This window comes from Nilaparvata lugens, chromosome 5 (assembly GCF_014356525.2).
Source record: "Nilaparvata lugens isolate BPH chromosome 5, ASM1435652v1, whole genome shotgun sequence".
NCBI classification, from domain to species: Eukaryota; Metazoa; Arthropoda; class Insecta; order Hemiptera; family Delphacidae; genus Nilaparvata; species Nilaparvata lugens.
The window spans coordinates 58936336-58952016 of record NC_052508.1 but is presented as its reverse complement, the minus strand read 5'-3'; the positions used below and the strand labels follow the sequence as shown (position 1 = coordinate 58952016).

Genomic DNA, 15681 nt, shown 5'->3' with positions numbered 1-15681 from the left:
TCTCTCTAATATTTGCGAATGATGTAGGCCTATCTCTACTGTCGTCGGGTGCTGAGTTTAAGCGGGTTTTGGTAGTATCTGCAGAGCATCTTCGATCTGATTCTTTGTGGTTCCTGGCTAATCGGTTTCAGCTGAATGAGGAAAGACCCAAAGGATCATCCGCAGTTTGTCACAAGAACCACGTCCCTCTCAGAATTCAGTGAAGCTGCTGGGTTTAAACTCAGCTGGAACAGTCATATAAAATCAGGTAACCAGCCAACTCTCCCGCATTTGCTATCTGGTGTTTAAGATGAGGGTCTGGTGACTGAGAAATATCTTGTAATAATGTATCACGCTCTCTTCCATTGCCACATCACCTATGGATTGCTCCTGTGGGGTCACTCGACAGGGTTTGTTGAAGTCCTGAGGCTGCAAAAGAGGGATATGAAAATAATAATAGGCAGTGACCATCTCTTTGCACTGTAAGCCCATCCTTGCTCGCCTTGGTATACTGATAGTCATCTGTCATTTCATCCTCCTGGTATATGTCAAGAGGATACAGAATACTCTGGCTGCTCTTAGTGGCATTCACCACCACCCTGACTCGAATCTCTTATATTATGTTAAATCCTGGACAATTATCTGCAATTTATGTTTTCATTACCTCTTCTAAAAAAGTTTTTAACAATACAAAAATATAACTTTAAACGATATTGTAGGCTTCAAAAACTTAATATTCAATTCAGCCACATTGTACGCAATAATACTCTGTCGCCCACCCTCACTCTGACTGACGGCCGCCGCTCAGTTGTCGTCGACTGGCTGGTGACGCGCCTCTCCGTCGAACACGCTCCTCACCGCCTGCGACACCACCTGCCCCATTAAACATATCCTTGATCCAGCCGTCGCCTCCACCAGCCGCTCGCCTCCATCCACCGTGGAGCAGTGACCGTCCACCATCAGCCGATCGACCTCCTCCGAAGCTCTCACATTTAGTACACGATTTCTTCACTCCTTACACGTCCGGAAAATTTTCGACCTTTTTCTTCTGGTCTCTGATGCAAAGTCTTTGTGCATTACAAATCTTGATCCCGTCAACTTTCTACTGTTCTTTGTACTTTGTTTTTGTACGTTGGGAAAGTGGGCGATAAATAAGGTAGATGACTAATACAGAAGTCTCTAACTATTTCTGCGTAGTTCACAGTTGCACAATCATAGTTCAGTCCTCGCAAAATTAGATTGTTTCTCCGTCATAAAATCAAATAAAATTTTATTTACTAATTAACAATAGTTTTACAAGAAAATAAATGAATAATTTGTTGTTAAATAATTGGTGTGGCTAAAAAAAGAAATTTTGAGCTCTAGCCACGAGTTGAAAACATTCTTTACCTACATTTTAACATGATTTTAGAATTAATACAGCTCTTTATAATATAATACAGACCAGCACAATACAGATGGACAAATCAAAATAAAAAATCATAAGTACCTCATGTAATATAGTTAATCATATAGCATACCCTAACCAAGATACTTCAAATATTTCAAATAGCACTAGAATTTCAAAACAGATTTAGTGGACTTTTGCATACTTCAGTAAATATTATTAACAACATCAAACATACGGTATTTAAGAAAAATTGAAAAATATATTTTGTTTATCAATTGGGAATTTTAAAGTAATAATTTATTTTCACCCATTCCTTTATTGAATTAAGTTTAGTTTTTGTTATTTTTGTAGATCTTACACTCAACACTGAAGCTGCTGCAACAGTCGTGGGGATGTGCGAAAAATTGAAGAGAATTTGATGCTCTATAAGCTCATGATCAGCATGGATTTTTCCCATCGATATTCAAAAAGTTATAAGAGCAAAAATAGCATAAAATAGAAGGAAAATGTGTTTTTTCAAAAATGTCACATATTTTAGAGCGGATATCTCGAAAAGTGAAAGAGATATAAAAGAAGTTGATAGATCAATATTTTAGGAAATTATGTAAGCTTTAATTTCTTATAGAATAGTCATGTCTGTAAAATGCATAATTTTTGAGTTATAACTGAGAAACCAAAAAATGGTACATTTGAACCACCCCCACCCCTTCAGCACAGGGTGTAGGGGTGGGGACTTTTATATGTTTACCTCCTCACAACCCTAAACAGAACTACGGGGTCAAAAATTGTCTTCCAAACTTTTCCCTCTATAACAGTTCTATAACACTTTATGACTGGGCTAACAGTGGGACGTATATATTATAAGGAACAGTTCGAGGAGTAAAAAGGTGATTATTTTTGTTCAGGAATAAGATTAAATTTGTTATGTAGGTTTGGCGTAGCGTGGGTAAGCCAATTTCTTCAATGATATTCCTGCTAGGATAACGCCTGGGCCTTCCTAGCGCCGCTCTAATAATATATATTTGCATTATAGTTTTTTTAAGTGGGCTGCTTATCATAGGCTGCTCCCCAAACAAAAGCTCCCCACACCTCTCCCTGAACACACATAGCAAGAGACTTACTTACTTCTAACTTCTTATGTCTTCACCACGCTCCAAGGATCGAGAAATTGCCAATGTTTTCTATCGATCTCCTTATCAGGGTTGTCAGTTGTCGAATGCACCGCTATCCTCTGCGGTGGTGGTATTTGAGATCTTTAATATAGATCCATAGGATCTTTCTGTTGAGTTGTAGGGATGGGTCCCACTACAATTAATTATCGTGGAGCAGGGAATTTTGCAGTTAAACACTGGATCTCCAAGTTATTGAGTGGTAGGAACGGTTCCCTCTTCAAGACGATTGTCAGATGTCAAAGATGGTGCAAGTTTACTCTCTCATACTGTTGTCTCCCTCCAATTTGAGAATCAAACTGTGCATATCCAGGATTAGCTTCCAATAAATACCCTCCATTAACAGCTAGTTCAAATTTGCATTGACAGTACTAACTTCCGAGTCCCTCCAGGGTTCACAAGCCAAGTGGGGATTGCTTGGCCTAGTCCTACGATTGTTCTTCATGAATATCAGATCATGATTACTCGATGGGTTTTTTCGCAAATGATTCAACTTATGGATTAAATATCAAATAATCTATAATAAAAAGGAAATAATTGGCTTATACATGTACGGGATAGGAAATACACGAATGACGCATCATCACGTCTGAACTACTGAACTGATTAACTTGAAATTTTGCATATAGATTATTATTCACCAAGTATGGTTATAGGCCTATTTTCAGTTTTTCAAGAATTCAGTACGTCAAGTTTTCAGTTTGTCAAATTGTCAGGATTGCAGTACGTCAAGTTCAAGTTCGTCGAGTTTCCAGTTCTTGATACTTTGCTTGAGAGTGGTCATTTAAAAAAAGTGTATTCAACAGTTTCATCCTTTATCAATATCTTCTTCTTCTTTTACATCCATACCATATATGAAGGAAGGATCTACGGAATACGAAATACATGTCTGACGCATCATCGCGAACTACTGAGCTTGAAATTTGCTTTAAGATTATTAATTTACCGAGGTCGGTTATAGGTTCTTTCTATTTGTGTTAATTTGTCATCAAATTGTACTTCTATTGTAAATTAATGCAGTTGTTGGTACTTTTAATATCAGCATGGAACTAAAACTAAATTCAATCTATTTGTGTTTTTTACAGGGCATGGGTTACCTGCTAGTGGTGACCTTCATCTAATGGATCTCTACCACTATTTGCTCCCTCTGGAATAGGATCTTCTGAAGTGGATCAAATTAAAGACTGCTTTAGTCTTTAGTCGTGAGAATGTCCAATGCTCAGGTAAATTGACGGTCGCAACTTTATTTCAAAGATAGAGTCTTGCAGAAACGTTAATTGCGATATTAAAAGTATGTCATTGTATATGACATGTAATTGTTATGTTCTTGTTTCTAGTTTTGAAATATTTTCTATTCTATTGAAGATTCCTAAATAATACCCACTAGAAAGAAGGACTTAGATTCACTTAGGAGAGTAAGAGTTCTGGTAAAAACTTTTATTTTTAGGTATGGCTTTATTTTTATTGAGTCATGGACTTGAATAATTTTATTTTATATATGCAGTTAATTAAGTGGGTTCATTTTCTTCAATCAAATAAATAAATAGCCTACTGTATTGGTTTAACATATACATGCTACTCTCTTTCACTTGATTAACAATTTTGAAATCACTCTCAATTTTGCTGTTCTTGGAGGTCAATCATTTTTACATCCATCTTACCAAGTTATTGTATCCTCAATTTAAAATAAAACGTGTTTTTAGTGAAGAAACATATTATCGAAAGCCTATTGCATAACATGACAAACTCACAAATCATTCATAGATACTCCTGTTGAATTAAATTATGTTAGAGTAGATTAAATGAGGTAGCCAATTATTGTATTCCTACCGCTTTCAATTGAAACTTCTTATTCTTCCTATCAAAACTCAAGAAAATATATGTGAATTTCATTTGAATACAATACTTTCTTTGTTAATCCTCAGGAAAGTCCTCCAAACGATGGAATAACTGCTGATTATGTTACCATACATAACAAGCTGCTGAATTCAATTGAGAAAAAAATACAAAAATATGACTTAACAAATGCTGAATCCTTTCTCACTTTTTGGAGTGAAACGAATGATGCAGTCATCACATACGACTATCTCTTGTCAAGTAAGTAATCTCAGATCAAACAATTTTATTCTTTTTTGAAGTGATTTTGATATGTAAAGGAAATTGGATTAATTTGATACCAACTCACTTCTGCAAGCTCATCACCCTTGAACCCTTACGAGTGACTTCAATAGACTATTCAGTTATGTGAATAGCTTTGATAGATAATATTTAAAATGGTCTACGTCCAATAAGACATATTTCGACGCAACATATTTATTAGTTATCACTTTAATACTTGGTGCCATACACTGTATTATGATTGGTGTGGAAGTAACAAGAACGAATATTATTAATTTCTTAGTTGTTTTTTTTTGTATTAGCACTTATTGCATTTGGCATTTACATTCAATTTTTCAGAGAATAATTAGATCCAATATTATCTAATTAATACTGCTTTCGCTCAAATAAGAATTTAATTAATTATTCAATTTACTAATAGTTTGCTGCCGAATTCAAGTAAGTTACAAATTTGAGGAAATCGTTTATTCTAATTTGTATTTGTTTTGCAGGCTCTGTGAACCCATCCGTGATTTTCTGTGTGGTAGCTTTGGAATCGCCAATTGTTGGCAAAGTATTTATCACCGATGCATCAGCCACTGTCAAAGAAATCGCCACTAGACTGGCGTCGGTTAAAGCTGTTAAATATCTGTTGAAAGCAAATCTGATAACTTCTGAGGATGTCAAAAGCATTGTAAGTGATGAAATCAGTATACTGGATTTCTTACAATTGTCTTCATTTGTCTGTCCTGGTTCAATTATTGATAAATTATTAAACTGGTTCAACAATTTTGTGGGAATTACAAGTTTTCTATTTATTGAAATGTAGCCTATATTTTGAATACTGTGAAAAACAAATTTTTTCACTAATATGTTAGCCTATGTATATGAGATTGAGACTAATATGATGTTTGAGAAGCTCTTTCTTAGTAAGTGTATTTTCATAGTGACTTGCTGCATTATTAATACCAATTTTGATGTTTTATGGAGTAGCATCTATGTTCATGCACATCATAAAATATTTTCTTTACAGGATCTTGATTTGCCGGAGTATGATTCAGACGTTCTTGACAACCTCCAAAAATTTATGTTTGCCTCGACAAATAATAAAAACCGATCAAATCCAGTGGCAAATTCTAGTCTGAATCAAGAAAAATCTGTAAGTAGTCTTCTTCATCTTGCGTTGCAATCGTAGTATGTACTGTACACTGTAATGTGATTTACGAAAAATATTGAATTTGTAATGCCGTTTACAATAGATAGACATGGAGAAATATGATTTCGTCAAATATTGTAAAGCTTTCATTTGGAAGAGATTATTTCTCAGGTTTTTCTGTGATGTGAACACTTCCTATTACGTTATATTATACAACATAATTGAGGATGTAAGAACCAAAGGGATGTAAGTGATCCAAACCAAGTTTTGAGAAAAAAGCCTGTAAAGTTGAAGCCTAATATAAAATTCCATAATAATGAGAAAAATTAAGTAAAATTAGGTAGATAATTACAAACTTTTCCTCTATTTCTTACAGTAATTAATATTTGTTTGGCAATTTTTTTGTTTTTATAATAATGATTTAAAAAAAAACTTACATGCACTTACATCTTTTTTCTTCCAAGTTGTAACTTACACCCCTTTTGCTTTGAAAGACAAGACTATTATGGGTTGGTTATAAAAAATCTTAATTAGAATAAAAAAACTGTAATTATGTCAAAAAAGATGAAAAATTGAAAACGAAATACAAATACTAGAGATTAAACTTCAATTAAGTCAAAAAATATTAAAAAAACGTAAAAAGTCAACTTGAAGCAACAATAATATCAGCTGAACGTGGGTTTGCTTGGAACCAAAGAGATGTAAGCATGCTTGCATCCTTCTTCCACTCAGCTGATGGGCCATTTCTGTGAGTAGTATTTTTTTTCTCCACCAGAATGCAGCATCTGTTACTTAGTTCACTTAAATCCTTTTGCCACCAAATAAATATATGTTTCATCTTCGCATTTTGCTATTTAACTCATATTATTAGAAAATGTCACTTACATCCCTCTGGTTCTAAGTGCCTCAATTGTACTACACACTTACGTATTTATTGCTCCAATTTCACCATTATGTTGATTGATTTTTAAAGGGCTCGAATGCGGGTTCCATTGGTGAGCATAGTCACAAAGTAGGCCTAGGCCTAATGCAATCAAGAGATCCGACACCTCTTCGTCAAAAATCTTCCAAATCTGATGTTAATGAAAACGTCATTGTTGACATGAAAATTCCAGACTTACGGGCTACGAACAAATTCATAAATATTCTACATGTTATGTTGCTATTCTACGAAAAGTTTCTGCAAAAACTGTGTGCTCCCAAGTGTAGTTATGTTTCCAGTAATTATGAATTGAGGTCTCAAATTCACAAAATCCGAATAAGTTTATTTAGAAATTAATTCATAAATTCAAGATACACAATTATTATTAATTGAAATTCTACCTCATTGATAACCCTCGTTTTTGTAGACCGTCCTTTTCCTTCTGAGTTGTTCAATTTATATATAGTTAATATAAGCTAACAGTTGAATCTATTCATTTTCTGATAATCAGGTTTGCAATTATTAATTTTCTGCAGGTGGATTGTGGAAAATCAATGATAAATCGTAATGAAAATGGAAAATTAGAGCAGAACCATATTGACAAACTTGTTGAAACAAGGTCTTCAAAATCGATTACCTTGGAGACCTTCCCAGAAAAAGACAGAGAGAGCGCTAACAATGTCATGGAATCACAGGTAATTTACAAATTTGATTATCTCTGCTTATAATTAATTTTCTTTCCCCAGCATTTCATAATATTATTGCTTATCTTGTATCTATCATTACTATTGTTTTCAACCCCTTATCTCACTCTGAATAGACAATTGTCGTTAAGAAGCTTTTTTCTGATGAGCGTGACTGATGATGATTTAGAATGAGATTACTCTATCAGTCTCGAGTTGTTTATCATTAAATAATCTCTTTCCCCAAGACGTTGCCACAATCTTCAGTAGACTTGTTGAAAAATGACATAATCAATCTGGCCATTTTGTTGAGTGAGAGCTTCAGTTCAGTATTCAATCATAGTTCCTCATTGTTGTGATCTTGACTTAATTAGAAAGAGAAGTAACTCAAGGTATCCTTATTTTTTCTGATGATGTGCTGATTCGTTTTTCACATTTTAACATTTTTGTTATTAACTGTATTTGTTTTGTATTACTAACATTAATGTTTATAACATTTTCTTTTGGCTGCTAGTTTTGTTATCAACAAAAGTTGATAACTTTGTCACGTGTTTCGTCAGCTGCTATAGTTGGTAGGGACAAGGTCTATAAATACAGGTCATGACACAATCACGTGATGCAATCGCCATTTTATGGGGTTCTAGTTCACCAATTTTCAAATTTATCAGCTGTTATCATTATAGATTGAACAACATGATTTGTGTTATTTTGTTATATTGTTCAAGGAATATTGCTTGGTTTTGAATTGTAAAATAAATTGTTCAGACAATAATAACATTTTGATTCCAACTAGTAACTGAAATGTTGATTTTTAGATTTAATTGATTGGGAACTTAAAAATCTTTTTGAAGTTGGCCTCGCATATTTCTGTCTTGTCCCAATGCCTTATGAATCATAATCCTTAAGATACAAGAATAAGAACAATTTTTAATAATAAATAAATGAATAATTGAAGTATTTATTATTGAAATTTCATTATTAAAAAATTGAAAACCTGAATTCACATATTATTTGAACTAGAATATTGTTTTTAAAATGCATAATTTTGTTACGAGCAAATTGAATTAGATTGGATTTTCAAATGTACCGCCATAAAGACCCCATAAAATGGCCGCTCCATAAGGAACACGAGTGTCATGACCTGTATTTATAGACCTTGACTTTGGGTAGGGAACACTAGCGCGCTCTGTGTTGCAGAATGCTGGGCGAGGGGGTTGTTGGGAAGATAGGAACCTGTTACTAACAAAAGTTAATGCGCTAAAAGAGGCTATTAACTTTTGTTACTAACATTTGTTAATAGCATAACACACTTCCTTTGATCCTTACCGACTCTCGATGGATAACATAAATCTTGTTAATAACAAGTAATTTTCTGTTAAAAACACGAGTTATTAACTTTTGTCAAGAGAAATTGTTGTCGATTCAGTCAAGTTGATAATATTTTGTTAATAACTCGTGTTATTAACTCCGGTGTAAACGCAGCTTATTAATTTGATTTCTGAATTACAACTGACATCTTCTCAATCATTAATCACATTATCTCAGAAATGACACTTTCTCAAATACAATTCTCATTATTCTTAGTTACGAGTGATAATTTATCAAATTCAATCAACTGTTCTCATTTACATTCGACATTTCCCCAAATACATATTACTATTCTCAATTCCAATATATTGTTTCTATCTCGAATACAATTTTAAGAGGAGTAGTTAGAATAGGCCATTCAGAAATTGATTATTCTTGTTTTACAGGAGAGTTCTTCTTCTGCCGTCCGACCAGAAAAGTCTCAAAATCTAGACTCACAAGAAAACGAGAAGATTGTCACAGAAAACATGCAAAACATCGTGTTAAATGGAGGAGACTGTAATTATTCATCTTTCAAGGATGCAACATCTTTTCTCCGTAATTGGTGTGACAGGAATAACGTAGTCGCACTTTCCGAATGTGCTTACATAAGTAAGACTTCATTTTTGTGTTAAGTATTATTTCTTAAAAATTATTCAATGAAACGTATGTGACTCAAAACTGATCTAGCTAACTAGATGCATGGTTCAATTGACGAATTGATTAAACAGAAGAAATGAAACTAATTCACCCTAGACAGAAACACCGTACATTTCCTTTGCACAAATCCGGTCAACTCATGTCGAAATTGATATTCTGGCCTTTCAACGTTACATTAACATTGGTGTTGCCTTATTTTTAAACTGAAGAAAACTGAATTTTGTAGTTTTCATAATTCTAGATAGAAATTATTGCAAAAAACTAATTTTTGTCTACGAGTTCATCTCATTCTCGGATATTTCAACTTATCATCAAGCCTTGGTGATTTCATCCATGATCTTATATCTCATCTCCTTGGTCAAAAATCTCACAACTCTTTTGATAAAAAAAAAACTCTTGCAAATATGTTATAAAAACATACATTACCATACTATAGTATAGTTACAAAACTTGTCAGGTTTATTTAGGACAAAGAATTTAAAATTATATATCAAGAATAATAAAGTGATAACTATGCGAATCCCCTACTTATTCAAACCTTTCTATCATCTGGTGGATGGTTGAACTTTTTATTTTTCAATTTGTTATGGATTATTCCAGTTTATCAATTTTCTGTCGCTTCTTGAACGCTTTGATGTTCATTAGACTATTAATTAAAACTTGGGAAACTTGAAATTCTCAAACAATTCAAACAAAACTCAAAACAAAAATTACATTCTAATTTTTAATTGATGAATCTCTTTTGAACCCTCGTTCAAATTTAAGCTTTCTCTCACTTTGAATTTGTTTGATTTATTCATTGATTAGTCATAGTTTAATATGATTCACTTTTCAGAAGCTGTGTCCATGAAGGGATTTGTCTGCTCATTAGCGTTGTCATCCTCTACGGGGAATTTATTTTTAACTGAGAGTGCATCCCTTACGGAAGAAGGAGCATGTTTATTTGCTTCAAAGAAAGCCGTCAGCTACCTAGTGGACAACGGAAAAGTAACACTTGATGAAATTGGACATATTGTGAGTAAAATAACTATTGATTTCTCCATTATTATTTTACTTTGAAATACGGGGTTTTCACCATTATCAATTCACTCCAAAATACGGTCTTCCTTATAAGAGGAAACAAGTAATTTATTTCCTCATATTGTTAGTTTATTCTTTCGAAATCAATTGTTACTATTATCATTATTGAAATCAGTGGGAGATATGACTTGAGTAACTTGAAAAAGTATCACTTACTATGAAACCCCCCCCCATGTATGCACCAAACTGCCAATGAGTCCAGTCACTATAACATTGGTGCTTGCAATATATATCATTTATATTATTATAATATATTATTCAAATTAATTTGACATTTTTCGACCGAATTTGACTTATGATGCATGCTTTTGAACCGCCTTGTCGAGCTGAGAAGAATGAAGTGTAGTACGATGCGATGCGAGCATTGTGACAGAAGTTATGAGTGTTTGAAATTCCAATCCTTGAGGATTTTGTCCTTATGTGCGCCTCCCCTCTAGGAAATACTGAAATGAAGTAAATCTAACTGGTGATTCTCATAGAACATAATCTCATGACCTTATATCATCGAGCGAAATATCACTGTGATGACAATTTTTTTGGTGATGATGGTTAAAGCTAAAAGTTAGGTGTTTGTAAATGTGTGTTTGAAATTCTAATCCTTGAGGATTTTGTCCTTATGTGCGCCTCCCCTCTAGGAAATACTGAAATGAAGTAAATCTAACTGGTGATTCTCATAGAACATAATCTCATGACCTTATATCATCGTGCGAAATATCACTGTGATGACAGTTTTTTTGGTAATGATGGTTGAAGCTAAAAGTTGGGTGTTTGTATGAAGTAGACCGCTCTACCTGGTCTCAGATTGTAGAGCACAAAATTACGCCCAGAGGGGTTTCGAATTTTACATCTAAATGGTAACAATAGGAATATATTGTTGATCAAAAACTAAAATTCATCAAAGTTGATTTTTTCTTGAAATTTTACTAATTTTTGAAAAATGATAACTCCATACTACTGGAGATAGACAGTTCTGAATGATCTCTATTTATTCAGAATTTTATAATCTAAAAAAAGGCGTGAGCAAATTTTTCAGTCCGATTACTGGATTTGGCGGAAATAGCTGAAAACTGGAAAATGAACCGAAAATACGAGGTTTTTGGGCCACTCTGTATCTAGCACAAGGAAATTTCGCATGAAGAAATTGGTTCTGGACTTCTTCCATGTATCCAAATAATATATTTAAAAATCAGATCTACAATATATAAATTAATAAATAAATGATCTTTATTATCTTGTAAGCTAATTGTAGCAATTGGTTCGTCAGAAAAACAAGCACACTTAAAATCAAGCTCCTTACAATGGTGATAGATATTCAAATCCAGATTCCTTGCTGTTGGCCAAGTACATCCTTGGATACAAAGATAGCTAAATGGGTGATTCACTGAAAGAACTAACCAGTAGATAGTCATCAAAATTTACCATTTTCAGTTGATCATCACATAGCCAGTGCTCCCCAAGGCATAATATCTTGTAATTAACCCCACATATTGCCAATTCAATATCAAGTTTATTTGCCAAATTGGGACACTGCACAATGCTAAAGAGAATTTTGAAATTAATCTCAGATGCCACAGGGCCTTTACTGGTACTTGTGTTCCTAATTGGGTCAGAAGCTATGTGATTAGCTGCCCCAAGGTTCTCCTGAATAAAAAACGTTTAATTGTCACATTTCGATGCCAAAGTTCACCATCCAGGAAAGATTTCCTCTTTTCAAAGTCAATACCAATCTTGAAGCTGTCACTTGATCCCTTTGTCTCCAATTTTTCACTTGAACCCTTTGTCTCCAATTTTTCAACAACACAGTTTTTGTATCAGCAAAAGTGTTATGCACAAATCCCTTGACTGCATCAACAGTTGTTCTACTCTGTATTTTACCCAGATGAAACCAGGTCCTCTTAGTTCCAGTCAAAATAGTACTGTTACTTCCAGCACCAATCACTACCTTACGAAGTCCCTTGTCGATATTCATGCGCTTAGTTTTCGTTTCTTTGCCATCCTGCAATAATTTAGTCGGTTTAGCTGACGAACCAACCGCTTTTGCATAATTTTTCCGCTTACGTTTATTTATGACATCCTTAAAACCATCACACCGATTGAGGCCAGTTTCATTCAGATTTTCCTCATTTACAATAAAGTTAGGTAAAGCAGGGAAGGAAGAATGATGATATGGAAAGTCCCCTTTGTCAAGATATTTATTCAATGTCCGAGAGCATTGTTTATGTGAGTCAGAAGCAGATTTGTCTTCAACAACTGAAAGTACGTCCGAATGATACTTGTTTTTACTATCACTTTCATTCTGATTGACAGCTGCAGTTTATGATGTGTCCAGTTGATTTGTCGACTTGTCAACCACTGTCGATGTGTCGATTGTTGAATGTCCAATGTTTAATAAGTCAATCTTTACAATCGACTTTCTTCAAACAGTTGATCTATTTTGTTTGTTTGAGTTGGTAGACAGGTGTTGGCCTGCGCGTAAATTCAAATTCAAACAGTCTGATTCACTAACATATTTTTGTTAGTCATTGTTTACGTCAATGAATTTCTTGAACTTTATTCAACTTGAACTAACCTCAAGTAAATTATCAATTTTCAGAAAAAAAATCATTATTGAATGAGTTCATAGCCTACAATTTAATATCCATTTCACCTACCTTCCTAGATAAGGATAAAATGTTGTCAATACTATGGGTTTTCACTGTTGATAACCTATTATTACAGTCACTGCAGCAATGCCACTCAACCACATCACCAAGTGCTTGAATTTTCTCATAATTGTCTTTTGAGACTTCAACACATTTCGAGTGATACCACTTGTCACAAAATAAATCACAAAAAGTAGCTTCCGAATTTGATTTAATAGCTTTTTTACAGAGACCACAAGATGAGTTTACTACTTCATCCACTGCCATCTTGACTCAAAGTAGTAGTATTATTGCAAGCACACTCCCATTTTATATCTGTATTGACTGGACTAAATTTCATTTTCGAGTGAAGATGAATTTTTTAAAGTTAGACATCTCAAAGCTCTACAATGTCGGTCTACACCACCTATGATTCCTCATCCTCATCCTAATATTTTATTCAACTTGTCTAGTATCAACATGAAATTATATTTATGTTCCTAGAATCTTCATGTACCGAAAGTCGAAGCAGTCATATTACGAAAACTTCAAAATTCTCAGAAAGCAGAGCAGTTTGAGGAACAGAAAATTGAAGAATTTGTCGAATCACCGATGTCCTCGGACTCGGAGGGTACATCGGATGAAGATAGCGACAGCGATTCGAATATCCGCGAATCACGGAACGCAAAAGCAGTTTGTGTAAGTTTTGAATTTCGAACTTGTTCATGTCAGTTTTTGTAGTTTTCCAAATCATCAACGTGCACATTTACAGTATACAGTACACGCTCTAGTAGAACAACATGGATTACATTCATAAATGCGTTACACTTACAAAAGTTCAGTAAAATTATTGCAAAGTTATTAGGAAACATTTCTATAGACTTGCAACAGAGTACGACACTCAAAAAGAAACCAATTTCCAATACATTATTTGTTCAAAAACCTTTGAATAATTTCATCAAGTTTCAATTACAACATTTCAATACCCAAGTGGTTGTGTGGAAAAGTCTTGAAAAACCAATTCATAACATATGTGCAGGTTATCCTGTATATACTGCAGGTGATGGGTGAAGGGTGGGTGAAAAGTCCGAGAACGGCTTAATATCTCATACACAAAGGTAATTTAACGGTGGGTGTGATTGGAGATCCTACTCAATTTGAAAATACTACTTTACTATGACTTTAAAAATCTGGTACGCCATCTTGGATCCGCCATTTTGAATGCAACTTTGTTTTTTTAAATAGGAAGGTGGTCATGCAATACATAATTTCAAGAGAAAAAGAATGACGAAAACCGCATATCGATATCTCAAACCGTTTCAAAGATTTTCACATTATTAATCAATACTATTCAAAGCAGAAAATAGAGAAAAAAAGTCTGAGAACGGCTTAGTATCTCATAAAAAAAGTGATTCCAAGGTGAGTGTGATTGGGAATCCTACTCAATTTGAAAATACTACTCTACTATGACTTTAGAAATCTGGTCCATTATCTTGGATCCGCCATTTTGAATGCAACTTTATTTTTACTTTCCTTGCCCTATTACCTACCATAGTTGTTAAGGAAAGTATTGCTTTCCAAAAAAAATTAAGATACCCTAATTTCAAGTTTTCTATACGTTTCAAGGTCCCCTGAGTACAAAAAATGATGTGTGTGTGTGTGTGTGTGTGTGTGGTGTGTGTGTGTGTGTGTGTGTGTGTGCACGATAACTCCATTCCTAATTAACCAATTGACTTGAAATTTTAAACATAAGGTCCTTATACCATAAGGATCCGACAATTAAGAAATTCAATAAAATTCAATTCAAGATGGCGGAAAAAATTGCGGATAATTACTAAAAAACCGAATCACGAAAACGGCTCTAACGATTTTCTTCAAATTTATACCATGGATAGCAATTTATAAGCCCTATCAACTGACATGAGTCTCATTTCTGAGGAAATTGCAGGAGCTCCGTAATATTCTTGAGAAAAATGGAGGATAATTACTAAAAAAACATGTTTTTCACGGTTTTCTCGAAAACGGCTCTAATGATTTTCTTCAAATTTATACCATGGATATCTTTTTATTTTTTTATTATTTTTTTTCGTCCTATCAACTGATATGAGTCTTATTTCTGAGAAACTAGCAGGAGCTCCGTAATATTCTTGAGCAAAATGGCGGACAATTTCTAAAAAACCATGTTTTTCACGATTTTCTCAAAAATGACTTGGCCATTTTTTTCAAATTCATACCCTGTATAATAGTTATTTATCAGCTCTATCAACTGGCTTGAGTCTTTTCCCTGGGAAACTAATGGGTCCACCCCATTCAGAACCAATCCCACAAGAACCAATGAGAGAAGGCGTTTTTGAAAAGATGGCTTCTCTGATTGGCTCTCGTGGAATTAATCACGGTTAAAATTTAACCGGCTGTTGTGCAACCAGGCCATAGTCGAGATATTTAATCTGTAGAACAGCTGTTTTGACGAGTTTTGAAAAAAATCATCGAATTTTACAATTTACACAAAGGAAAAAATCTGGTGTGGCGCACTCACACAACTTTCCTTGCCGTTATGAAAATTGATCAACTGACGCT

The 15681-nt window shown here is 34.0% G+C and overlaps 1 protein-coding gene across 7 annotated transcripts in view; it reads left to right on the top strand.

The window, feature by feature from the left end:
- LOC111046153 overlaps nt 1-15681 on the top strand; it is a 95830-nt gene that overhangs the window by 699 nt on the left and 79450 nt on the right. For 6 of the 7 annotated variants that reach the window (XM_039428905.1, XM_039428907.1, XM_039428906.1 and 3 more), the window contains exons 2-9: nt 3624-3761; nt 4464-4635; nt 5148-5329; nt 5669-5794; nt 7250-7408; nt 9151-9355; nt 10239-10417; nt 13609-13803. In XM_039428905.1, the coding sequence (XP_039284839.1) occupies nt 3747-3761; nt 4464-4635; nt 5148-5329; nt 5669-5794; nt 7250-7408; nt 9151-9355; nt 10239-10417; nt 13609-13803 (1233 nt within the window). In that variant the 5' untranslated portion in view covers nt 3624-3746. Of the gene's footprint in view, nt 1-3623; nt 3762-4463; nt 4636-5147; nt 5330-5668; nt 5795-7249; nt 7409-7436; nt 7789-9150; nt 9356-10238; nt 10418-13608; nt 13804-15681 lie in introns of those variants that run through there. The other variant, XM_039428908.1, reaches the window with a different exon arrangement.